Source organism: Zingiber officinale, chromosome 2A (genome assembly GCF_018446385.1).
Source record: "Zingiber officinale cultivar Zhangliang chromosome 2A, Zo_v1.1, whole genome shotgun sequence".
Classification (NCBI taxonomy): Eukaryota; Viridiplantae; Streptophyta; class Magnoliopsida; order Zingiberales; family Zingiberaceae; genus Zingiber; species Zingiber officinale.
The window spans coordinates 142967769-142992333 of record NC_055988.1 but is presented as its reverse complement, the minus strand read 5'-3'; the positions used below and the strand labels follow the sequence as shown (position 1 = coordinate 142992333).

At 34.6% G+C, this 24565-nt stretch overlaps 3 protein-coding genes, 1 long non-coding RNA gene and 2 other non-coding genes across 7 annotated transcripts; all 6 read right to left on the bottom strand.

The window, feature by feature from the left end:
- Positions 1-1165: 1165 nt before the first annotated feature.
- On the bottom strand, positions 1166-2587 carry LOC122040102 (chitinase CLP-like). The gene has a single exon (XM_042599462.1). The coding sequence runs from the start codon at positions 2449-2451 to the stop codon at positions 1210-1212; it is 1242 nt and encodes a 413-aa protein (XP_042455396.1). The 5' UTR covers positions 2452-2587; the 3' UTR covers positions 1166-1209.
- A 3654-nt stretch (positions 2588-6241) lies between these two features.
- LOC122042483 (auxin-responsive protein IAA30-like) lies at positions 6242-8740 on the bottom strand. The gene is made up of 5 exons (XM_042602629.1): positions 8447-8740; positions 7568-7812; positions 6813-6954; positions 6639-6700; positions 6242-6523 (listed from the first exon to the last, which is right to left on the bottom strand). The coding sequence occupies exons 1-5, from the start codon at positions 8692-8694 to the stop codon at positions 6486-6488; spliced, it is 735 nt and encodes a 244-aa protein (XP_042458563.1). The 5' UTR covers positions 8695-8740; the 3' UTR covers positions 6242-6485.
- Positions 8741-12319: 3579 nt separating this feature from the next.
- LOC122042482 (plant cysteine oxidase 2-like) lies at positions 12320-15730 on the bottom strand. 2 transcript variants are annotated; one of them, XM_042602628.1, is made up of 5 exons: positions 15663-15730; positions 14269-14387; positions 13976-14132; positions 13676-13879; positions 12320-12685 (listed from the first exon to the last, which is right to left on the bottom strand). In XM_042602628.1, exons 1-5 carry the CDS (start codon positions 15712-15714, stop codon positions 12561-12563), a joined length of 657 nt encoding a protein of 218 aa, XP_042458562.1. In that variant the 5' UTR covers positions 15715-15730; the 3' UTR covers positions 12320-12560. The 2 variants fall into 2 exon arrangements, with proteins under 2 accessions (XP_042458562.1, XP_042458561.1); XM_042602627.1 differs by having other exon boundaries at positions 15118-15724.
- A 4630-nt stretch (positions 15731-20360) lies between these two features.
- TRNAA-AGC lies at positions 20361-20433 on the bottom strand. Its single transcript has one exon. It is a non-coding gene; the product is annotated as a tRNA-Ala (tRNA).
- An 802-nt stretch (positions 20434-21235) lies between these two features.
- Positions 21236-24358, bottom strand: LOC122042481. Its single transcript, XR_006129262.1, has 3 exons — positions 22939-24358; positions 22689-22841; positions 21236-21539 (listed from the first exon to the last, which is right to left on the bottom strand). It is a non-coding gene; the product is annotated as an uncharacterized LOC122042481 (long non-coding RNA).
- Positions 24359-24398: 40 nt separating this feature from the next.
- Positions 24399-24471, bottom strand: TRNAA-AGC. The gene has a single exon. It is a non-coding gene; the product is annotated as a tRNA-Ala (tRNA).
- Between the last annotated feature and the right edge of the window lie 94 nt (positions 24472-24565).

Genomic DNA, 24565 nt, shown 5'->3' with positions numbered 1-24565 from the left:
TAATAAACAAAATTAATTAAAGAAATAAAACTAAATAAATATTAAAAAATAATAAATAAAACTTAAATAAAATTTAAAAAATATAAGTATTAATGAAAAATAATAAACAAAATTAATTAAAAAATAAAACTAAATAAATTAATAAATATATATAAGTATTAATGAAAAATAATAAATAAAATTGATTAAAAAAATTAAAATTAAATAGAAATTTAAAAATATATAAGTATGAATGAAAAAATTAATAAATTAAATTAAATTTAAAAATAAAACTAAAAAAAATAAAAAAAAATCAAAAAAGATAGAGGGGCAGAACAGACATTTAAAGGGGAGAGAGAGAGGGGGGAGGGGAGGTGCGCGTGTCAGGGGAGGGGGGAAAAGCAATTTACCAAATAAAATCATTGCAAAATTTAATATTTAATGATGATTTATCCCATTCGGAAGTTGGGTTAGATGGGATTGGTGATAAGAGTAGATTGACGGGGAGAGGACCGAAAGCCAGAACTTGAAGATGTACTACTGGCTTCAGATCTTCCCACGAGAGGTAGGAAAAAGTGCCTGCAAATAGTACCCATGGGCATGCGCTCACCAAAGACGGATCACACGAGAGCATAAGGGTAAACTGAGAGTCATGTCCATAGGCAATGAGGAACTGAATTCTGGGTATCCGATCGACACTGGAGTTGACCGGGAATAAACTGAGAGTCATGTCCATGAGAAATAAGAGACTGAACCCTAAGTGTCCGACTGACATGGAGCGACTGGAAATAAACTGTACGCCTTACTCAAGAAAAATGATTCATTTGATCATACATATCCTGACATCACCACCTCACCTTAATTTTAATGGTCATATCATCGTCATACTTAATCTCATATCACTTTTGGAGTCCTTCGTATCATACCGTATTAACAGCGATAAACAGAAATCTATCAGGAAGTTAATGATTGTAAATAGAGAGTAAATAGAATATGAAAGAAAAAAAAAAAAAACAAAACACACACAGTGCCAAACAGAGCAGTCGGATCCATCTAACCGCGACCTCTAGTTCACTCCTAACCAAAAGTGATTTATAGGTAGAATTCTATAGATCTTGTATAATAGGAGCGTCCATAAAACTCCACCCATATAAGTGAACTGATCAGTGCTCCAATCAGAGTGGCAATAGGTAATATGATTTTATTTATTTATTTTAAATTATTTATCGATTACATGATTCCCATTGTGAAATTGAAATTGGAACAAGTGGTCATGATGCCAAACAGAGTGGACGTGAAGCCGAGCCTCGATCTTCCTGCGTCGAACAGCATCAAGTTGTTCTCCATCTGGAAGCTGCCGATCACCACCGCCGGCTCCGCCTTGGCTCCTCCGTTCACGAACGCGAAGCACGCCCTGCTCCCGTCCACGTCCACCAACGAATTCGCCCCGAATATGGTCCAGTTCTTGCCTCCTCCCACCATGACGTCGATCGGCGCCACGCCGTACCCGACTCGCGTCGACCCCAGCGCCGAGCTGTTCAGGCACAGCTCGAACGGCGCCGCATCCGGCATTCTCGGGATCCCGCTCGTCGCTCCATCGAAGGCGTCGAGGAGGGGTTTGAAGACGTCGCTCCTCAGGGTGGTGTACGCGACGGTGGTGCTGAACTTGACGCCGTCGGCGAGCTTGCCTGGTGGGATTTGCACTGCCTTTTGGTTCACGGCGAAGCCGTTGACGTGGATGTAGTACGCCGAGGATTTTGGATCCTTTAGGAGCGGCGTGTAGGTGAGCAGGGCGGTGACGTCGATGCCAGGCGGCGGGAGGAGGTAGAACGGGCCGTCGCCGAAGAACGCGACGCCGGGGTCCCTGGAGTTTCCGCTAGGGAGGCAGAGTGCGAACTGCTTGCTCTTAAAGTAGAATTTTCCGGCGAGCTGCGAATGGAGGGAGACAGAGGACCGAGCGAGCCCGGCGACGCCGGCTGCGCCAGCCGGAAGCCCGCTGAGGAGGCTTGTGGGGGCGCAAGAGGATATGATGCCGTTGACGTCAAATACGGCGGTGGGGTGATGGCCATCGGTGGTAGAGAGAATTACGTCGGTGAGGGTGAGTTCGCCGGCGGCGCAGGCTCCAGTGACGGGGTTGCCGACGGTGGCGGTGCAGGCGCAGGGAGGACGGGGGGAGGGGCGGTTGTAGCAATGGCGAGGGGGGAAGGCGCGGGCTTCGGCACAGGTGGAGGAGTTGCAGGGGATGGTGGGGTGGCGGCCGGGACAGGGAGACCAGAGGAGTGGGCCGGCGAGGTCAAGGACCAGCGAGCGGTTTCCAGCGGCGGCGGGGATGGTGTAGAGGGAGGTGGCAGGGTCACGGTAGATGGCGGCGACGAAGGCGTTCGCCGGAGGCGGGAAGGCTTCCGCCGGAGGGGATGATGATGTGAAACAGAGGAAGAAGAGGAGGAGGAAAACAGCGTAGAATTTTACCATTTCTTTATTAAATTTGATGCTTGATTTGTTCGAGATTGGGAGAAAATATAAATAGGAAAAAAATTAAAATATAAAATCGAAGATCGAGAACATGAAAAGATTATGCAAAGCACGTCTGGTGATAAATTTAAATTCAACTGAATTACTTTGTTAATAAACAAGGATATCTATAGAATTATATATTTCGAGGAAAATACTTGAGGCGTGAGAATGTGTAGGTGGATGCATTAATTAATTAATTTAATTTAATTTAGTTAATTATTGTCATGTAGATCTTATCTCGACTTTCTTTTTTATTTAATGTTGACTGCTTTTATCATGTGGCATTGTGTGGAATCTAGTGTAGGTTGCTGGATTTTTATTTTTATTTTTTTTTATTTTTAGGCCGAAAGAATAGCGCAGCAGACAATCAGATACAATGTACGTATTCCTATTGTCTGTTTTTGACTTCCACGATATTAATCTCTAGCCTCCCACTATTTTCTAAGTGTCCAAATCAAAATTGCCCCAATAGCTGACTCACAAAAGTAATATTCAAATCACATGCGGTTCATTCCGTTAGAGAACCATAAGATATCATTTAGTTCCATAATTTATCTTCCTTTCACAATACCTTAAACAATAAAGGAGCGTTTGAGGTGAATGTTACGAACTTTTTTACATCATAAGGCCAAATCAAAAAACTTTACTTTTTTTTTAATTACTAAATTATTATCTATCCTACTTCTAGTTGTTCAAACGCATAGTCAAAATGGATCGTAACATTATAGTCAAATGACCGCTTGATCATACAATAATAATTTCATAGCTAGCTTAGCATTCGATTATGATTTTATGGTTATTTTATTGTAGTAAAAATATTATTATGCTTATTCCAAATACACAGTCTCTTCCTAGATTATGTGAAAAAAAAAATAAAGTATAGAATCAGCTTATAGATCATCGACTAAAATTAATTTATGATTTAATATTTCAAAAGTACGATGTGTAATTATTTAAGACATTCAAGAATTTAAAAAATTAATCTACTTGAGCTTTTTTTAAGACCTCCTTAGATGGATGGCCTTGAGGTGGAGGTCTCTTTGGTCTCTCAAGAAATTTTCTTTTTATATAATTCCTATAGTCGACTCTTTATGCATTATTGTTAGAGATAATGTTGAAATGGTCATAAATTTAGATGTGCTCTCATCCTTGTCTCCCTTATCAGTTTTCTTTTTATATAATTCTGATAGTCGACTCTTTATGCATTATTGTTAAAGATAATGTTGAAATGATCATAAATTTAGATGTGCTCTCATCCTTGTCTCCCTTATCACTAGCCGACCTTAGTTAACAGTCCACTATAAATTGACTCTATAATTTATTTTTTATCATATAATTTAAAAATAAATTATAAGGACATTAAAATAAACATAATCATCTTTTTATTATAACTCAAGTACATCACCAACTTTAGACTTGTCAGTATTTATTCAACACCAATGATCGGATAAATGTTGTCACGTTGGACTTTTGATCTTTGCCCTTGAATCAACTTTTGACCATAAGGAAATTCTCTCTTGCACTTAGGGAAGTTTAATGAATGAATCTCCCAAGGGTATAAATATGAAATAATTTGAGACATACTTACATTGTCAACCTCAAAGCTAGATGGTCCAAGTTATTCAACACTAATACAACACCATGACCTTATATTGGTTAAAGAAGAATATTCATAACTTATACGATAATTTTTTTTAAAATTAAATAAATCATTAGAAAAAAATTAAGACTAAAATATTATCTTATTTTGTCCGATAGCTTTATGAGGAATTATGAGACTTAGAAAGGGAAATATAATAATACATAAATAGAGAAACAGAGAGAATCTGAGTTGAAGAATGAGCATTGAGAAAATATGAGTTTAGATAATGAGAATAATAGAAGGTGAGTTATTTGGATGAGTAATCAAGGATGATAATTTTAAACTTAATTTGATTAAAATACTTTCAAAATTAGTCATTTCTATAAAATTTAAAAGTATTTTGATCAAATTGCAATATTTTAACTATTTAAACACGATTAAAAACCAAGCCCTCGTCGCCCAACCTAATCAAACAACGTAACATGACACATAGTCTTTTGGTGGGTCGTGCTAGGTATGACCCGAATCACGCCAAGTTAGGTTATGCCATGGGTAGTCCGAACCATTTGACACACTTAAGTGTATATTTATAGTGCTAGACTGCTAGTTGTATCCATTACTTTTTCAGAGTTCTAAAAATTCTAACACTATTTCAAAAATAAATAAATCTAAATTTTAATTATTTATTGAATCAATTATTTAATTAAACTATAAGGACAATCATTTTGCAAGTGAAGCACAGTAAAAGCTCAAAAATTTTAAAAGATAAATTTGAACGCCAGCATGATAAACAAACAAGCTTAAACAATACTAAACTCGGATTATCGTACTCAGTTCGGTTACAGCTCTAGTAGCATTGCATGATCCTAAACTAATTGGTAATTGCAAAAGGAACTCAGTGTACAAAGTTCCCGTCGTATGTCATGGGGAAAGATCTATTGTACGCAGTCTTATTTTACTTTGCAAGAGGTTAATTATGAGACTCAAACACAGCAATAATTTTATCTTGCGCCAAGACTCTCCTTCACCCAATTGGTATAGTAGCTTTGCATGATACTGAACTAATTGGTAATTGCAATTAGGAGAAAATGAAAGCAGAGAGTCCATCAACCACTGGCACCAAACAAAAAGAATCTTGCCCAGCACTAGGTGAAACTGAACTAATTGATTGAGTGCAGTATAAGAGAAGAAAAATGAAAGCAAGATAGAGTTCATGATCAATTATTAATGGCACCAAAAGGAAGATTCTTGGCTGATGACATACTCTGGTTGTGGAAACAGTGCATTAACTCAAGGAGAAAGTTAGACTGATGGCCATCCAAACTCTGAAAACTGGCTGTGGATGCACTAGTGGGTTTTCATCCAGCCACTCAGGTCCACCACCAAGTTGAATGGTATGCAGATGGGGGTCCTCCTTCACTGGAAATGACAAAAGTAAGACAGATGTATATATAACACAAGGTAACTACAAAACATTTTCTGAAGAGAGTGGATAAGAAAAGAAAAGATGTTTATGAACACTATTATCTGGTTTAAATTTTCTTGGTGTTTGTATTCTCACCTTATGCCATGCAACACTTACCTTGAAATCACTTTCTGTAAATGAGATGTGCAGTTTAGTTTCTAAGGTTCCATGACTACATCACCCATAATTTTGTTAGATTTTAGCTGATTAGATCCAGAAATATTAGACTTCTAGAAAGAATGATGAGCCAATCAAGTCATATAATCCGGAAGGCATAGTGTACAAGTATCATTATTGTTGGTCCTGAGCAGTGTTGTACTCATCTTTATTGAACTTCAACTTTCTATCTAATTTGTCTCCTACATATAATGTACTCAATGCTCTGCTGTCAAGCTATTTTCAATCCCTATTTTATATTTTGTTCTATCTCTGCATGAAACTTCTATGAAAGTCCACAGTCCACACTAATAATTGCTTCAATAGTGAGCACCAACATAATTACCTGATTTATCAAATATGTATTAAGGGTCTACAGATTATTATCCTATTCATCAAATAGTACCTAAATCAGATACCCCATCATTATGCACATTACTTTGACCCCACTTCCAGTTGGCTGTGCCATATTAATTAAAAGAAACAACATCTCATCATATTTTCCCTATTTTAGACTCAAGTAATAAAAACACACACTCATTATATAATAATAATAATAACTAGAATAGTTTTTCATTAATTAAACACACCGACATCATTAATTAAAAACAGACAAAGAAACATAATCTTGAATAGCATTGCTTCCTGTCCACACACAAAAAGATAATGAACAAAATTATTCTATGCAACTCAGTAATTGATATATATGGAAGCACAATAAGCATGCAGATGTCCACATCCAAGTCCGGAGAGAAGTTTGGGTTTGACGTTTTACTTTGGGCAAAACATTCAGCTTGTGTTCTTGCACTTCTCCAGAGCTCTTGGTGCTACAATATGAGAGAAGAATAAGTTCCAGGATATACATTGAGATTAATTGCTAGATATATGCATTGAATTAAGGGTTGATAAATCAAAACAGAGATTTTTGATAAAGATGCTCACCAAGTCCAATGGCTTCCGATCCCTTCATGATTCGCAAACGCTTGCATGAGTCGACAAACATCCTGTATTATAATTATTTTGGAGTAAATTAATGATGATGCGAGTTTGTTAACATTATTAGGGAAGTATAAAATATCTCAAAATGCAATGTGGAAGTTGGTGAAAGAAACCTACTCCCATGGAACATCACCGACAAGCATCCAGTCTCCATCCTTGTCTTCATAGGTTGGGACATACTCAGATCCATTCAGCAGATTCATCACCTTGTTCTCGTTTATGAAGTCCCTACCACTCATTCCCTGCGAGCCACAGTTTCCTGATACGTGGGAAAGAAACCACATTAACTCTCTAAATCTTGCTCAAGTCTATCTTCAAGCTGATCATGAAAGCTTAATTATTTATATGAACATACATTGGGCATGAGATTGGTGTTAGATCATAAACATGTCTAGTAAACTTAAGCTTTTCAGTTTCTGGAAAATCAACTAAAATTTTAACACCAAAAACACACCACTCTATCCATGGTAAAACAAAAATATTCAACTTGGAGACAATCATTGTTCTTTCTTCCCCAGTAGAATAAAGAACATTTATCTAGATGGGCAATTCTCTGATATATATTACTTATCACAGAGTATTTGCATCAACCTAGCTTTTTCAGTATATAATCATAAGTGTCAACTTAAGTCACTAATGTAGCCAGAACTGTAAGTCCAATAATGCAAAATAGGCTTCCACTGTACCAAACATTGTTGGCCTACATGATACTGCTCTGATCTGGCTACAGAAATAGCCACCAATTAAACAGATTCTGAACCATCTCATGTGCACTGTCTCTCGCATGGTATGTCTCCAATCATAATTCAGTGATGGCGATTGCTTAAATTAATTAAGACAAGTAAGGCGTGCTCAATTACATTCATGCATACCATTGTTGGTGAAGGAGCCGAACATCTTCTGCAAGGCCATGGAGAGCTCTTGATAGCTCTTGTACATCTTTAGATCCACCTTACGCAGGTATGGCGCACCATCCAAGCTCACCTTCATGAAGGAGGCCATCGAGTTGCAGGACTTTTCACCGTCCTCCTTCATGTTGCTGCCCCCCTTGTCAGAGTGGCAAGAAAGGATGTTCTTCCTAAATGATCTAACCGGTGGCCAACCCACAACCTGTGCCCTGATTCGTAGACATATAAACTCACAATGAAGGATCCAGATCGAACTAAACTTTGGATATAAAACATATCATAATAGCTCCAAAAGTGCTAGTAAAAACTGAGAATAGAAAATTGCATTTTAATGGTGTTACAGGTTCTCTTCTTTTAAGTTTCATCTTAGAGGAAAGGTTTACTAACTTTTTTATTTGATTCCATGTGAATTGACGCAAGAATGATCTCATTCTACTTTTGTTTGAGAATTTTGGAAATAAATTTTGTTGTTATTGAAGTAAGATGGTTTGATGTGCAGTCGAGTTCCATAAAATTTATAATCCTTTTAAGATACCCAAAAAGAAGAAAAAAGTACCAATAAATTTCTTTAGATGCAGATCTGCATAATAGGCCAGCGGTATAATCTCAAAAAGAATGAGATCAAATTCCTACTCCAACGAAAACAACTTTAAATCATATGCTAAAAATTAGGCAAAAATAACTACACAGAGAGAATAATTGCAAGAAGGTGGTTGGTTCGAGCATAATTTATACAAGCAACTATACACTAATTTATGTGGAAAAAACTTCATTTGTGATAAGAAATTGAAGTAAAGCACGAAAAGTTTAAAATTTATGCTAATAGAGATATTTCAATCATACTTGGAAGCAGGTGGTTTTTCCGGTTCGACAACGCTGCCGCATTGAGCAACGTTCTTGACGCTTGGCATCTTCTTGACCATATTATCGGCGGCCTCCACCGGTTCTTTCACATCGGCGGGTGTCTGGAGCTGAAGCTTTAGGTCGATTGTCTCCTCGTATCCCCTCTTCTTCGCGCCCTCGCCTTCCCCTCCGACGCCGGGCAAACCCAGGCGCAGCTCGGTCGCCTCCAGCCCCAATCCACTTGCCATTTCTCCGGCGATCACACCACTGCGATTCCGATTCACTTCCAGTAAAATTTCTAAGCAGAAAGCGGCCGACCCTACCCCATTTATAGATAGATAAAATTTCATTTTTATTCCCAGAATTATCAAGCTTTGCCATTTGCCTCTTAGAATTCAGATAATTACATGTATTCAGACTCCAACTAAACAGTGCTAAATTTTGAAATTTTAAATGATAAAATAAAATTGTATTTAGTAGACAATCCTCTTGCAAACCTTTGAGGTTTATTTACTTCATATATATGCAAGAGGTTTATTTACTTCATATATATATATATATATATATATATATATATTATTTTTCACACTATTTAAAAAGAGTAAATTTGGGGTGTAAAATGAGATTTCTCCAATAAAAAAACACACGCTCGAATCATAGCACCTCCATTAGCACTTATTTATGGTTACATATTTTCGCTCGGTACCCTACCTACTATTGCTCACAGGTGAAAGGGCCACTTTATTAAATCCAATTAAAAACCGGGTATGTCTGGATTAGTGAACGATAGCGATAAAGAAAACTTGCGTCAGGTTGACGTACTCAATGAGGTAAAAATTGACGGCCTGCGGGAGGCAGCGATGGCGTCTCTCAGCGATGGGACCCGAGCGGGAGCAAACCTTTATTTGGTGGGTCAATCAGCCGGTACAAATTAGGAGATTCTTAATGTTGGCCGCGTGTCGCCCAGAAAGGTTGCCGCAGCCGCGGACCTGCGATTAATTAGTTAAAAATTATTTAGTTTTTAATTAATTGCTAAACGGAAAATAAACAAGAAAGAAATTGTCTTAATTTGGTGAGGTTGACGGCAACATTCCTCGGCAAATTGCTAGATTTGCGTGATGATAGGCTATTCTACACGAGATTCAATGATTATCGAATCTCATTCGGGACCGATAAGAAATCAGTTCAGATCTTTTTTCTGAAATAACTTTGTCCCTGTATTTATTTATCTATGATTATGATATTCTTAAGATATGTGCGATATTCTCGTAATATGAATCTGATTCGTCTCATTGATAAAGAGACACGAGGACAAAAATATTTTGGGATAGATGATCTAAACTCGTAAGGAATGTCACATTCTGTTCGAAGTACAACTAGACTTCTAAATTTACTGGATGAATAAGATTTTATTGGGTAAAATAATAAAATTGAGTCGAATTAAATTTAAAATTGACATCTTTATTGAAAATAATCATTCAAACTTGGCTCGTTTTTTTATTTATTTATTTTTCTTTAAATTGGTTTGAACTGGAATCATTTATAAAACTCTTAATTTTTTTTTAGTTGGTTAGTAAATTTAATTTTACTAATTTATTTATAAATTTGATAAAAAAAAATATTAATGAATATATGTCCATAAATTTAGAAAATAGATGAAAAATATACTTTTGAAATAAGATTTTCCCACAAATTGATTTAATTTAATTTAATTATAGTATATATTCTGTATCATTTTTGTTGTATAAATTAATTTAAATTAAAAAGTTTAAAAAAATAACATTTTTGCTTTAGAAAAAAAAAGATGTTTAAAGAAGGTTTATATATATATATATATATATATACACGAAAAAAGAATTATGTAAATGATACTGCAGGTTAATTTGTAAATTTAGAGGCATTTCAAGTTATGTTATATATATATATATATATACACGAAAAAAGAATTATGTAAATGATACTGCAGGTTAATTTGTAAATTTAGAGGCATTTCAAGTTATGACAAACATTTTTTTAAAAAAAAAATTTAACAAATTAATTTGTCTTATCACACAATTATATTTTCTTTTACTATACCAATTATTTTACAAATAAATTTACATTATAAAAATTATAAAACATATTTTATTTCAAAATAAAAAGTTTAACTCCTTGTTTTTTAATGGAAAATAACTGCATATCATCCCACCTCCTGATTAAAACCAACTTTGTGACTTTACAATCTATTAATATTTTACTTAAGGCTTAAATTATTGCAATACAAAGTAATAAAAAAAATTACAATGCAATATTTTTAAAAATAATTATTTAATATCTAATGATCATTTTATTTATTTTTTAAAATTTCGAGGTGGGTCTTTTAAAGATTTTAAAATACATAAATATTTTCAACTCCTATTATTTCACTCCCAATCATTAATATCATTATTGACTTGATAAAAAAGTTATTTGTAGCAAAGGGGATTAAGTTTATCCCAGAGGTCAAAAATTAATTTCTATCTTATTATAATAAATTTATATCTTTTAACCAGGTAATTATATCCGTTGGGACAACAAAAAGTAGCATAGCTCTATCATAGATTTGTGAGATTCATAATTGAGAAAAAAGCAAATCTTTTTATAAAGAAAATCAAAACAATATATTCAACTCGGTAAAACCAGTGATAGGGCAAAACTAACAAAAAAAAAAAAATTCTTTTATTAAAATTATAAAAAGAATATTTTTTTTATTTATTATCGAAAAGATACCCTATTTTTTCCTTTAAAAAATTGTATTCTGACGCTATTCCACGTTGATATTAATGAATGAGTTTTATAATACTATATTAATTATAATTAATATAGTTAAGTGTTATAACACTCAACATGTCATTCAATATTGTTGAATTAGCAGTGGACAGTGAAATTAATTTATAAATAATAAATATTAATATTAAAATTAATATGAATAAATATTAATAAAATAAAGATGTTAATATAATGGGCTTTATTGCTTTTTCAGAGGTGACGTGTAAATAATATTTTAAATATAGTTATAACAACTATATATATATTATAATAATTACTGATCATAATTAGTATAACAATATTTAAATAATTTTAATTAAATTATTATAATTTTAATTAAATTGATATAAAATATCTTATAAAAAATACTCTATAGGTAATGATTTTAATCAAATTAAGACAATTTAACAAAAATTAATTTGATCAAAATTAACTACTAATTGCAGTCATACCAATAATTGCTACAACAATAATAGATTTTTTTATATTAGAACTATACTATGTAGCTGCATAATAAATAAAATAATAAAAAAAAATATCAAGTTTTTATCTAGATATTTATGATTTAATCCTTAATTATAATATATTTATGTAATGAGCTTCTAAACCCCCAACCTAAATACTTAGAGCACCTCGTCCCAAAACTCCTAACAAACCAATCGCCCGAGATTCAGTATCACATTATTTATCATTTTTATTTATAATAAATAAAAAATTATTTTAATTAAAATATAAAATAAGACATCCTTTTCATAATTAATAATAACAACCTAATACTTTTTGCCCAAAATAATTTACTACAGAACTTTCATCACTGAAATAAAAATACTTTTAAGAAAAATATAACAACACCTTGTTTTGATTTTTTTTTTTAAATACCTTTTTAAAGGAAACAATAATTAGAAAATACACTTTTGATTTTTACCCTTGATAATTTGGGTTGATGACGAAAGTTTGAAAATTATAAATGCAGATTTTAGCAATTTTAAAACTCAGAAATGGCAGTTTGAAAAGGAAGTAAGGAACAATGGCTAAAATGCAAAAATTTACAAAAAGAAAATATGCAGAATAACAGCCATGACGATATTTAACTCAAAAACAGATTTTTGTTCCTTGAAAGTTTCAAAATCATCAAGCACCCTCAAACTTTTAAACTGCAGTTGTTACACTTCCTAACTATCAACAAAGCACTGTGTGACATCTATGCCACTTAGTTAAGTGAATTAACATGATTAATGCTTAAGAGCAAATGACAAGTTGAAATCACTAGAGTATTTTGATGATTTTGTATGGAGTGGCATTGGCCTGGAACTGGCTACAATTGTCATCAAACATCAATGACCTGAGGGCCCAAGTATTGAACACCATCCATCATTAGATCCTCAGCGATATCGACTACTTCCAACCATCCAAGAGAATCATCCATCACACCATTTCCAGCAGGAACACCATCTGAAAAAGTATTTTATTTTTTTAATATAAATTAGGTAAGAGGATGAAGAGACATATTTCTACAATTATGAACTGGAATCGTACATAGAGCATTCCGTCAAAAGAAACACGAAAAACCGTTAAAAATCTCAATGGTTCTTCATAACAATATCATTGGTTACCATCCATATTTGTTGTCCTGACTCCTCTGATTGCTGGGGTCTGTCAATACAAACAAGGTAGTGCCAACAAGGAGGGAGAACCTCATCTCCATCTTGATAGGAAGACAGAGACAGTAGTGTCGAGGCCATACGAGGTAGTGAAGGTCTGGAGTGGTGAGACAAGAAAGTGTGCCACTAGGACTCAAGTCGTAGCAAATAACATTTCTTATATCTTATACTATTTTCTCCTTCTTTCTTGCCAGTTTATTTGAATAAATAAGGTCTAAAAGACAATTCCATATGTAAACTTGATCACACAAGTTGATACCATAAAATAAATTAGTTCAGATGAGATTCATGGGCAAAATACTGAATTCATAATGGTAGAGAATAGATATTAATGATTCTACCAGCAAGCTGACTTCTAATCCTATAGTTTTGTTATCGGACACAACTTTACCAAGCTGATGCCTATTTTTGATACTTCAATGCATTGAATTGCCGAAACTTCCAGGATCGGCAATTCTGAAGTTCCAGGGGGTTCTTGGCTTAACAGCCCAAACATCTCGATACTTGTATTTGGATATAGGACGAATAACTAATTGTTGCTTCAAGGTAAAACCTCTATGAAATGAGTATTCATACATCTTTTCGGGAATCTACTAGCTAGGAAGTTCCCTTTTTTCACTTTGACAAACCTACAAACAACCTAACAGCGTATGTAAGGCAACACAAGAACATGTATCGCATGGGGAAAAAAATCACAATATAGCTGGGGGAAAATGAAATCAGAGAATACACCACTATGTGATTCGCTAAGCATGAAGCAACTCCTTAAACAACTGCTTACTTGGATATTTCCAGTAGGGATGATCCCGGTAGTATGTAATGTCACGATCCTCTTCTTTCGAGTAAGGGGGGCCTTGAACATCAATCACAGCAGAGGTTGTGATGGCTGTGAAGGTATGAATGTTCCCGCCAGTTGTAGGATAAAGAATAGATGTGTCACATGAAGATGTAAAATCCGAATCAAGGACCACCTTTGCTGGTCTCACTGCAAAATGCATCATACGTTGTCCATCAGGTAAGCAATTGGTAATGCAAAAAAATTTTAAAAATGAATGAAATGTAGTCATAAGAAAAATCTTACTTTTAGATGAAGAGGTGAGGTTATTTGATTCATCAGGGTCAAGCCAATCATACGATTTTATATGCATGGATCCAAGTAATAGTTTGCTAAAGACAGTCATTCCAGGGTGGTTATGAAGAGGAATAACTGCTCTTGGTGGCAAGATGAATATACAAATCTGCAAAGAAACAAAATTCAATCAAAGCGCACCAGAAAAGTTCACAGTGAAGTGTTTTCGTATATAGTACAATTTTTATATTGTCAGATGTTTATAGACATATTCCTAATACTGGATTATAGTTACTGAATCTTACCGAAAAGTTGTCACACTTGTATATTACTGCATATGTGATCCTTGGGGTCCCTTTTGAAGGACCTTTAAGCTTGAGAAGTGTATCTGTGCTTAGCCCAACATCTTCCGGTCGCATTGTATCTGGAAAACAATTATTAATAAGTTAAACATGGCCTCCCAAATATATAATTATTTCCAAGTAAGAACAAACCCCAAAAAAAAAAAACCTGCAAACACTGCTTCATATTCAATATCTGGAGACTATATCTGATCTATTTGTGAAATAATAAGGTGAGCAAATAAAATTTGGTTGAATGAAATTGTCGACAAGATTTCTGAATGCCAGTGATGAGACTTTCACTCTCCTAGACACCTAGTTATCATCCACTTCAGACGAAGATCAACAGTTAATAAAAGAACATGACAAAATTCCTTATAATTCAACCTCATCGATTAAGATAAACAACTAAGAAAGGAATAGAGATAGTTCTAAAATCTTAACTCAATCAAGCAAAGAAGACTGACTCAATGTAAGCAATCGTGCAAGATATAAGTCTGTGAGGATCATCTAGAATGTTGATGCAGCCAAAGCTTCAACAAGATCAAAACAAGTATGAATTATCCCTCACAGTACTACTAGCCTTCTTTTTCAAGTAGCCAAGATGTAGACACATTAGATGCTAGCAAAGAAGAGCATCTATAATTGATCAAAATCAACTGTGTTCTAAACATGGAACAAAGATGGATAAAATTACACAGATCAATCCAGATACTAACTTCCCAAACGAATTTAGCTACGGTAGCGAGTTGAGGCTCTATCAGATCGAATCGAGATCATTCGAGGAGATGATGAGTGGAGGGGGACCGATACCTAAGAGATGCTGCAGCATTTCGACGTCTTTGGGTTCGGGCACGGTCCCAGGGCCGCCCTTGAACACCGTCTTGCACGCCAAGAACAGACGCTGGATCGTCGTCGAAGCGGGCTGCACCCGCCTCCGGATCCTCCGCTCGCACGCCTGCTTTCGCAGCGGCTTCACCCCGTTCCTCTTCCCCTCCGCTCTCTCCCCCTTCCTCTTCCGCACCTCATCCTCCTCCGCGTACTTCGCCTCTACTTTCATCGATCCCAAAGCACCCCAACCCTAGAACTCAAGTTCCTCGCACCGGGAGCCTCCCAAAACCGCAACTTTACCGGCTCCAGGTAATCGAATCTCGACGGACAAGCAACAAAAAGTCAAAATCGCCGAAGAAAACGTCGGGGAAAGGGTCGGGATCCGCCGAAACAGCAGGAAAGAATGGAAATTCGGTGCGGTGGGATCGGGGGAGTATAAAGGTCGAAAGGGGGGAGCAAAACCAGGGGCCATCGAACTGCCTGTCGTCGAGAAAACTGCTTGTTTTGCTCTACGACCACCACCATACCATGCACAGCTGACAGTGCCGTCTCGAGCCGAACTCTTCCGCTCTCCCCCATCCCAGAAACAGCTATCGATCAGTACACAGATTTGAGACATGACCGCGGACCGCGATGACTGAAAAGACCAAATTGCCCTTCCGTATCGCCAGGGGTTTCCGTCGTCCTTGATCCGGTCGGCGTCGCGGATTTAGAATTATCCTCTGGTTTAAAATACTCTTTTTATGGAAACCTCAAATTATTTACTGATATTTATAAGATAATCTATAAAATTCCCATAAAATTTTATTAATATTAAAATAGAATTATTTTACAATGTGAGCAGTGAATAATAAATGTTTTAAAATATAGAATTTTTTGAAAGCATTTTGTGACTTACATAACATAGATAAAATAGAATTAAATGTTACTTAATTTGGTTTATGAAATATAAAATATAGCAAGTAGTTATCTTTATACTCGTTTAAAATTAATATGGAATAGATGATGAGTGATTTCAATAATATATTTTATTTGACGTATATAATTTATACAGTTGTTTAATCTAGTTTTAATAATTTATCTTTTATGAGATATTATTTGTTTTCTATTATGTTAAGCAAATGATATTTGAAAAACAGCTAGGATGGTATAAATAAGAAATGTGATTAATTAGTATATATATATATATATATATAATATCTTTTACTATCTTATAATTTTATTAAATTTTTTTTTTACTAATTAATTTTAATGAATCCAAAATAAAATATATATACCTTAATATCCTTTTTCTATTAATATTAAAAATAATTCTAAGATTTATTAATAATCTTCATAAACATATTAACCAGTGATCTACAGTTCGGTGCTATATATTATTAGAAATTTTTCATACTAATCTAAGTTTAAGACTTAGTTTATATATATATATATATATATATATATATAAGGTAAAAAAAATTAAAAGGCGTCCCTTTTCATAAGGATAGTTAAAAATGCATCTTTTTATTAATTATCAAAAGCTGCCTCGTGTATCCCAATATTATCTTTATTTCAATGTTACAAATTTTATGATAGTAAAATATGATTATGTTTATTAAATAATCATAATTATTTCAACGCTAAGAATTATTTTTTGAAGTTTATTAAAATACTCTAATTTAATTAAAGACACTTAAATACTATTAAAATAAATATAGATCATCGATCCCACGGATATAGAGAAAAGTACATACAGACACACAGCAGACACATATGGGATAAACCTCATATCATTTAATTTATTAAATGACCTGTATTATTATAATTTATTTCTAATCACAATTATAATTAATGTCTCGGTTTATATTGGTCAATCAATAAATTTAGAGAAAGATGAAAATACCATTCATTAAAAATTTATTATTCTCAATTTATGTCATTAAATTCAAATTTAAGGGTATAGTATACATTCAGTATATTTACATGAGTACATTAATTTTAATTTAAAATAATTCTAAATTTTTCATGTCCATCAACCAATTTCAAATAATCACTTCAAATCAAACACAGTGTACTCCTAAAAATCTATTTAATATATTGATACTCTTAGATTTGAATTCGATATCTTAAATTAAGAACAATGAATTTTTAAACATGTAACTATTATATAAAATTTATCATAAGTTCATTATAAAGCCTAAAATAATGATACTCACTCACCAATACCATTAACAAATTTCTAAGACTCTTAATCTAAAAAAAATAAACTTTTAAATTTTTTAATGTTGTAAAACCGTCTGTCAGTTTTGGAAAAAATTGACAATTGACAAACCACTTCAAACCAAAACTAATTCACTATTACAAGCCTCTTTAATGTATATTGTATCAATGCTCTCAGGTCTTGAATTTGACAAAAAAAAAATGAATTTTTGAATGAGTTGAGAAAATTTTAAACGTAGAAAAATTTGAATGTGGAAAGAAGGAAGGAATATAATGGAAACGTGATATATATATATATATATATATATATATATATATATATATATATATATATATATATATCATTATATCTTTGATATTATGAAAGTTGGGTATGTAAATGGGTAATACTAAAACTTACTCATACGATTCAATAAAATATAGTTGATGAATGTATAAATAAAAGGTTATAAAATGATCCTCTATCTATTATATTTTTATATTTTTTCTCTATTAAAGATTAAGTAAGAAGAGAGGTTAAGAAGATGAAATATAATTATTTCAAAAGACCCTATTTTAGTCAAGATATGTTCTACTTTTAAGCGGTAAAAAATTTAATTTATACATTCACGAAGTTAATAATTATAATAGTATTCATAATTGTTACTAGCGGTTATAGATTATAATTACTATAATAATATTTACATAATTTTGATTAAGTTTGAGTGATAGTGATCAAATTTAAGAAAGCCCAACGAAGTTTATAACGAGTATTTTGATATAAGAATAGTCTATGTAATAATTTTGATCCAAGTTAAAATTTTAATATTATATTATAACAGTCATATCTCTATATATAATATTTTTTTGATAAGTTCGAAAATTTTTATATTATATATATTATAACAGTTATATCTTGTAACTACTACGATCGCATTGAACTAAGAAAAGAGAGTCTACCTTAATGTCCCGACACATAGATTATATATAATAGCACTTAAATAAAAAATTAATTTTAAAATATAATACAAAATGAATCACCATTTGCCTTCTAACAATTTTATTTTTTAAAAACAAAGAGCATCCTAAAACACTAACTAAATATGTCAAGGAAGAGGTAAAGTTTCATGATTAGACTATTCAGTGATGGACCATAGATCTAACTAGAGTTCAGATTTAACTGTGGCATATAAACATCTGAAGGAAGAGATTGGAAAATATTTATTTTCTTTCCAAAAATATCTAACCTAACTGTGCATATTTTATTCCTAAAATTCACAAATACGTATAATGTTAAAGCTATGGCCCACCCCCACCAAATCTGGATTACTGATGATAATAATGTGGCGGTAGTGGCATTTCTGTAATTATCGCTTGAAATCGGACCCAAAGTAGCTTGCATGGAGTTTGACCAGGCACACACCATCAGCGCACGCGCCAACCATGTGCCAGACCGTTCCAACCCAACGATCCGCTCAACGGTTTGCAGTAAAAAAGAACAGAAAATGGCCACGTCGGCAAGTGCTATGCGTGCGTGGCAAGACTTTAAAAAGCAGGATAGGGAAGGAAACCGATTTATCGTGTCGATTCAAATCTAATAAAGTCCACTCTAACTTTACATCTAGAAAAGGTCAAATAGAACTTAACCTTTAAGTTATAAATTTGATTAAACAATCCATACTCTTTTAATTACTATCCAGATTTTAGATGACCATTTATTATTTATTTATTTATTAAAACCAATTTTAAACTAGAGAATTCAATCAAGTTTGTATTTTGTCAATAATCTATTGTTTAATGATATTTCAAGACAATCTTACCTTAAACTAGGGAACATTTTCACTAGATTAGATTGTATCTTAGTAGTTGACTCTTTCAAAAGAAAAAACTCTTTTGATGATAATAAAAGTCATGTAATTGATAGAATTAATTAATCATCTTAATCAATAAATAGTTGATTATTTTTCTAACAATGAAGTTTAATTCTGTCATGTGACTTAGAGGTCACGAGTTGCATAAACAATCTCTTAATTATATTACAAGATAGTACAATAAATTCAATATGATTCGATCTTTTCCTAAAATCGAAGTTTGATGTACAAGACTCTCCTTTAATGAAGTTTGATACTTTTAATGATAATTTAGCAGGTAGAAGTTAATTATCAATGAGCCTAAGAACAGGGCCAGAGCAAGAATCCATCACACTATATACAAGGAAGACTTGTTTGAGGAGTACAACATTCAAAGAGGCCAATATCTTGCGGTTAAAAGATCCGTCCCTGCGATAAATTGCTACCGAAGTCCCATAACAACATCACGGTGCGGCGGCATTGCTATAGTATCTACAAAAACAATAATAGTGTAAGATTCACATACAAAATAGTTCATTCTGAGAAAAGAATTCATTCTTCTGTCAGAGATAGGTTGAAATAACTTGTATAAGCATTAGTTACAATTATTGGTTCAATTAAATTGGCAAGTATCATCGACACCCAATGAATGCATAAATCTCAGAACTTACCAGTTCGACCAGTTGAACAAATAGATGCAACTGAGCTTTCTTTCTCCAAGGAGTGTAGCTGCCTCGACGAGAAATGTTAGTATAGTAATTGCAAATCCATAAGACCTGCCACAAGTGAATATTAGAGAATTAAAGGAATCACTAATTGAGAACTACAGTATGCTTAGATGAATTTAGCCAATCTATATCAAAGAAGTATATCATTTTTTATATAATTTAATATTGAGTTTACTGGACCGCAATACCGCGATGCTTACAATGATATCCTAAATGTGAGTTGAATCCCCAAGCTGCACGTTAACAATCAACAAGGGAAAAGTGAATATTCATCTGAGGAGAAGATGATTTTGAGCTTGACTCTTTGCAAAAAGAAAGGGAAAAAGGTCATTGATATCCATCACCAATTTGGAAAGACAAGAAATTCCCGATTTCACTGCATAATTGATTGAATGCCGACCTTGAGGATAGTCTTGAGGGAGCACATTTATTTTAAAAATTAAAATAGAAATAAGACGGCAAAAAATGGAGATGCAGGGTATCGATCCCCGTACCTCTCGCATGCTAAGCGAGCGCTCTACCATCTGAGCTACATCCCCATTGTTGTTTAAATTTTACTGAAATACTATCACATTTCTAACTGACAAAAGTTGCCACTTTTGAAGCAATTTTCTGAACTATTTTAAATATAAAATATTAAATTAAGTTGAAAAGAATAATTTTAACTGCACTTTTTTGAATACGTAATTAGAAAGTATAAATACGTTGATTGAAAGTTAGTGACTACTGAAGCTGCATAATCTTTCATAATCTCAAAGAATAAAAAAATAGTTTCAAACATGATTACAAATCTTTCATAAAACAATATATAACTACTCTTTTAAGCATATATGAATCCGAACAACTGAAAAAAAGAACCATAACTTAAAAGGAATGATAACAATGTCACTCTTTTAATCATAGCGAAGCAATCATCAAAGAAGCTTAAGCTCTTGATATCAATTTGAGAAAACACCAATCTAAATAATCTAAGCACTATATATGGAGATGGCACAAAAAAGAAATCAATTTTTTCCAACCAAAAAAAAAAAAATCCCATTTTCCTATCAAAGTGTTTTGTAGATAGTAATCATCCTGAAATCAACAAGAAGAAATGTTTACAGTTGAATAGGTGTTAGTATAATGATTGCCAAGCCATATGAATTCATTCATTGATCAAAAAGCTACAAACAGCACAAAATGGAGATGCAGGGTATCGATCCCCGTACCTCTCGCATGCTAAGCGAGCGCTCTATCATCTGAGCTACATCCCCACTGTTGTTTTAATTATCAATATAATATTATTTAATCATAAAAAACAGGAGAGAACAGAAGAATATGGAGATGAGGCAAGAGAAGACGATGTATAACCACTCTCCAATTAACTTTCGGCTCTCCTAAAACGCCATGTAGTCTGTTTTAATCATAGTGAAGCAATTTGAGATAACACCAGCATAAACTGTCTTATCATTTTTGATTAATGTAAGTAGATGAATAAAAACATCAGACCAATAAATCAAATATTTGAGAAATCTAACTTATTTCATCCTCGTACTTTTTCTCTTTGTTCTCCTATGTCCTTTTCCATACTTCTTCCAGTCAACACTTGTTATGCAGATAGTTATCATTGATGAGGGCGATATGCATCTGTAGGCTTTCTTCCCCCCTGAAATCAACAAGAAGAATTCTTTGTTTTATCAGTGAGAGGAAATGCTTCCTTTGATGGGTGAACCGAAAGGTTTTAGAGAAATACTATGTTATATACATGACTAGAAGTTCCAAATTTGTCACTTCTGAGTTCATGAATATGGATTTCAAATTGCACATTGATCTGAACACAAAGAAAGAGGAAATAGTGAAAACTTCAAACTATTTTTTTGTTCCATTTAAAAGGACCAAATAATGTGTGATTAATTATTAATATCTAAAACTAAACTTTTAACATACATGGTTTGCTAGTGGAGTTAAGCAAATAGTGTGATCAACATGCAATTGGCAAAGAGTTTGATAGTAGCAACTAGATCTAACATGCAAGGGACAATGAGAAGTGTGTGAACCATGAGTGTAGCTTGTCTTTAATGGAACATTGAGGCGCCTTTTTGGTATAACTAGCTTTGTTTGCAAAACTTCATAATTAAGTGTGCTTAGTGAAGAGCAATACTGAAATAGGCAACCTCATACCAAGGAACAAATTTGTGAGTAAGATGAACGATAGTGGTTAAAGCAGATAACTTATCAATGTTATGTTATCAAGTATGTAATGTCTTACAATTTGATATCATAGAAGAAACCTATGTAGGTTTATTGATCAAGGATGAACCAGCAAAAGCAAGTGCATTAGATGTAGCTTCAGCCAAGGTGCGGCTTGGACAATGATTAAGTTTATATATTGCAAATAGAAGTTGATCAAATGCAAACAGTCACAAAGATAAATAGTGCTGAAAATCTAAAGTTGGTGCTATCACTAAGATCAGTCTTTCTCGTCCATTCTGCTCCAGTGTACAGATTTGAGAAACTCAGGAATTTCTCAGTTTACTTCAAACCATGGGGAATGATGAAGATAAATACAAGTAGAATCCAGCATGCAGACTAATGAGGCTACTTCCATGCCTTAAACCTTACTTAATTATTGCCACAGTTAGGATTCAGAGAAAAGTGTCAATAACAAGATTGCAGTGTGCCAGAATTTGAAGAATATAATTTAAGCAAATACATGGATGGTATCTATGAATATCAAATAATTCAATAAGTTGAAGAAACTCATGTAAGCTAGCCAGGTTAAGATCAATGGTTCAATGAAATAACCAAGTATTACCATAGAGCCATCGAATGCATAAATCACAGAAATTATATGTTTGACAAGAGGAACAATTTAATGCAGTAACTGCCTTGACGAGAAGTATATCGTAGCAATTGTCTGTGCATTATAGCTATCGATGAATATCTTCACCAGTCCATGGATCTCAACCTGCAAACAGTACAGAAAGCGTATCCATCAAGCCTGACTCTTTGAAGAAGAACAGCTTTTGAGGAAAACCTAATTTGGGAAAACGAGAAAGTAGTACCGATTATGCTTCAAGCTGGATTGTGACTATCGGCCTTGAGGACCGTCCTAATTTGGGAGAACGAGTAGCTAGTACCAATCTTGCTTCAAGCTTGATTGAACGGCGGCCTTGAGGACAGTTCCGAGGCGATTTGGTGATGCCCGTCCATCATCGCGCTGCTTCGAAATCTCCAACTCGAGGCCCCAGCGGAGGATGAGAATGCCTTTCACGCAACCAAACATCGGTGGCCTGGAAACGGAAATATATGGGGGAAGGCTAGACAGGACGGAAAAGGAAGGAGATCCACAGAAGAGGGAGGAGGAACGACCGCCGACAAAAAGATTTACGCCAAAAACTGGAGATGCGGATTATCGATCCCCGTACCTCTCGCCGCTCTACCATCTGAGCTGCATCCCCATTACTTCAAGCTTGGTTGAACATCACTTTACCATCTGAGCTACATCACCATTACTTCAAGCTTGGTTGAACAGTGACCTTGAGGACACTTCTGGGGCGATTTGGTGATGCTCGCCCATCATCGCACTGCTACGAAATCTCTTACTCGAGGCCCCAGCGGAAGATGAGAATGCCTTCCACCCAGCCAAACACATTGGTGGCCTGGAAACGGGAAGATATGGGGGAAGGCTAGACAGGAAGGAGATCCACGGAGGAGGAAGGGGGAACGCCCCCCGGTAAAACGATTTTAGGAAAATATCTGGAGATGCAGGGTATCGATTCTCGTATCAGTGTCCTGGAAAACGGGAAGATATGGGGAAGAAGAAGGAGATTCACGGAGGGGGGAGGGAGTAGCGACCGCTGGCAAAAAGATCTATGCCAACAAAACATTTATCGATCCCCGTGCCTCTCGCATGCTAAGCGAGCGCTCTACCATCTGAGCTACATCCCCATTACTTTAAGCTTGCTCGAACAACAACCTTGAGGACACTTCCGAGGCGGTTTGGTGATGCCCGCCCATCATCGTGCTGCTACAAATCTCTTACTCGAGGCCCCAGTGGAAGATGAGAATGCCTTCCACGCAACCAAACACATCGGTGGCCTAGAAACGGGAAGATATGGGAGAAGGCTAGACAGGAAGGAGATCCACGGAGGAGGGAGGAACGGTCGTCGACAAAAAGATTTAGGAAAATATCTGGAGATGCAAGAGCGAGCGCTCTATCATCTGAGCTACATCTCCATTGCTCGCATGCTAAACGAGCGCTCTATCATCTGAGCTACATCCCCATTGCTTTAAGCTTGATTGGATAATGATCTTGAGGACAGTTCTGAGGCGATTTGGTGATGTCCGGCCACCATCGTGTTGCTTTGAAATATCTTACTCGAGGCCCGAAGATGAGAATGCCTTCCACGCAGACAAACATTAGTGGCCTGGAAAACGAGAAGATGGGGGAAGAAGAAGGAGATTCACGGAGAAGGGAGGGAGTAGCGACCACTGGCAAAAAGATCTAATGCTAAAAATAAATTGGAGATGCGGGGTATCGATCCCCGTACCTCTCGCATGCTAAGCGAGCGCTCTACCATCTGAGCTACATCCCCATTGATTTTAACTTTTAGTTATATCTTTATTAATTAAACTTAAGTAACATTTAGATCCGAAAAATTGGTAACAAATAAGAGCCTAGCCATTTTC

Bases quoted from the DNA above. Each gene is read 5' to 3' on its own strand.
- LOC122040102 (XM_042599462.1), bottom strand. From the start codon at position 2,451: ATGGTAAAATTCTACGCTGTTTTCCTCCTCCTCTTCTTCCTCTGTTTC.
- LOC122042483 (XM_042602629.1), bottom strand. From the start codon at position 8,694: ATGGCAAGTGGATTGGGGCTGGAGGCGACCGAGCTGCGCCTGGGTTTG. The intron at 6,955-7,567 runs GTATGCATGAAT...CCCACGTATCAG, and splicing joins CGGCTCCTTCACCAACAATG to GAAACTGTGGCTCGCAGGGA. The intron at 6,701-6,812 runs GTAGGTTTCTTT...ATTATAATACAG, and splicing joins GTCGGTGATGTTCCATGGGA to GATGTTTGTCGACTCATGCA.
- LOC122042482 (XM_042602627.1), bottom strand. From the start codon at position 15,364: ATGAAAGTAGAGGCGAAGTACGCGGAGGAGGATGAGGTGCGGAAGAGG. The intron at 14,133-14,268 runs GTAAGATTCAGT...GTTTCTTTGCAG, and splicing joins ACAAGTGTGACAACTTTTCG to ATTTGTATATTCATCTTGCC. The intron at 13,880-13,975 runs GTAAGATTTTTC...TGCATTTTGCAG, and splicing joins CCTCACCTCTTCATCTAAAA to TGAGACCAGCAAAGGTGGTC.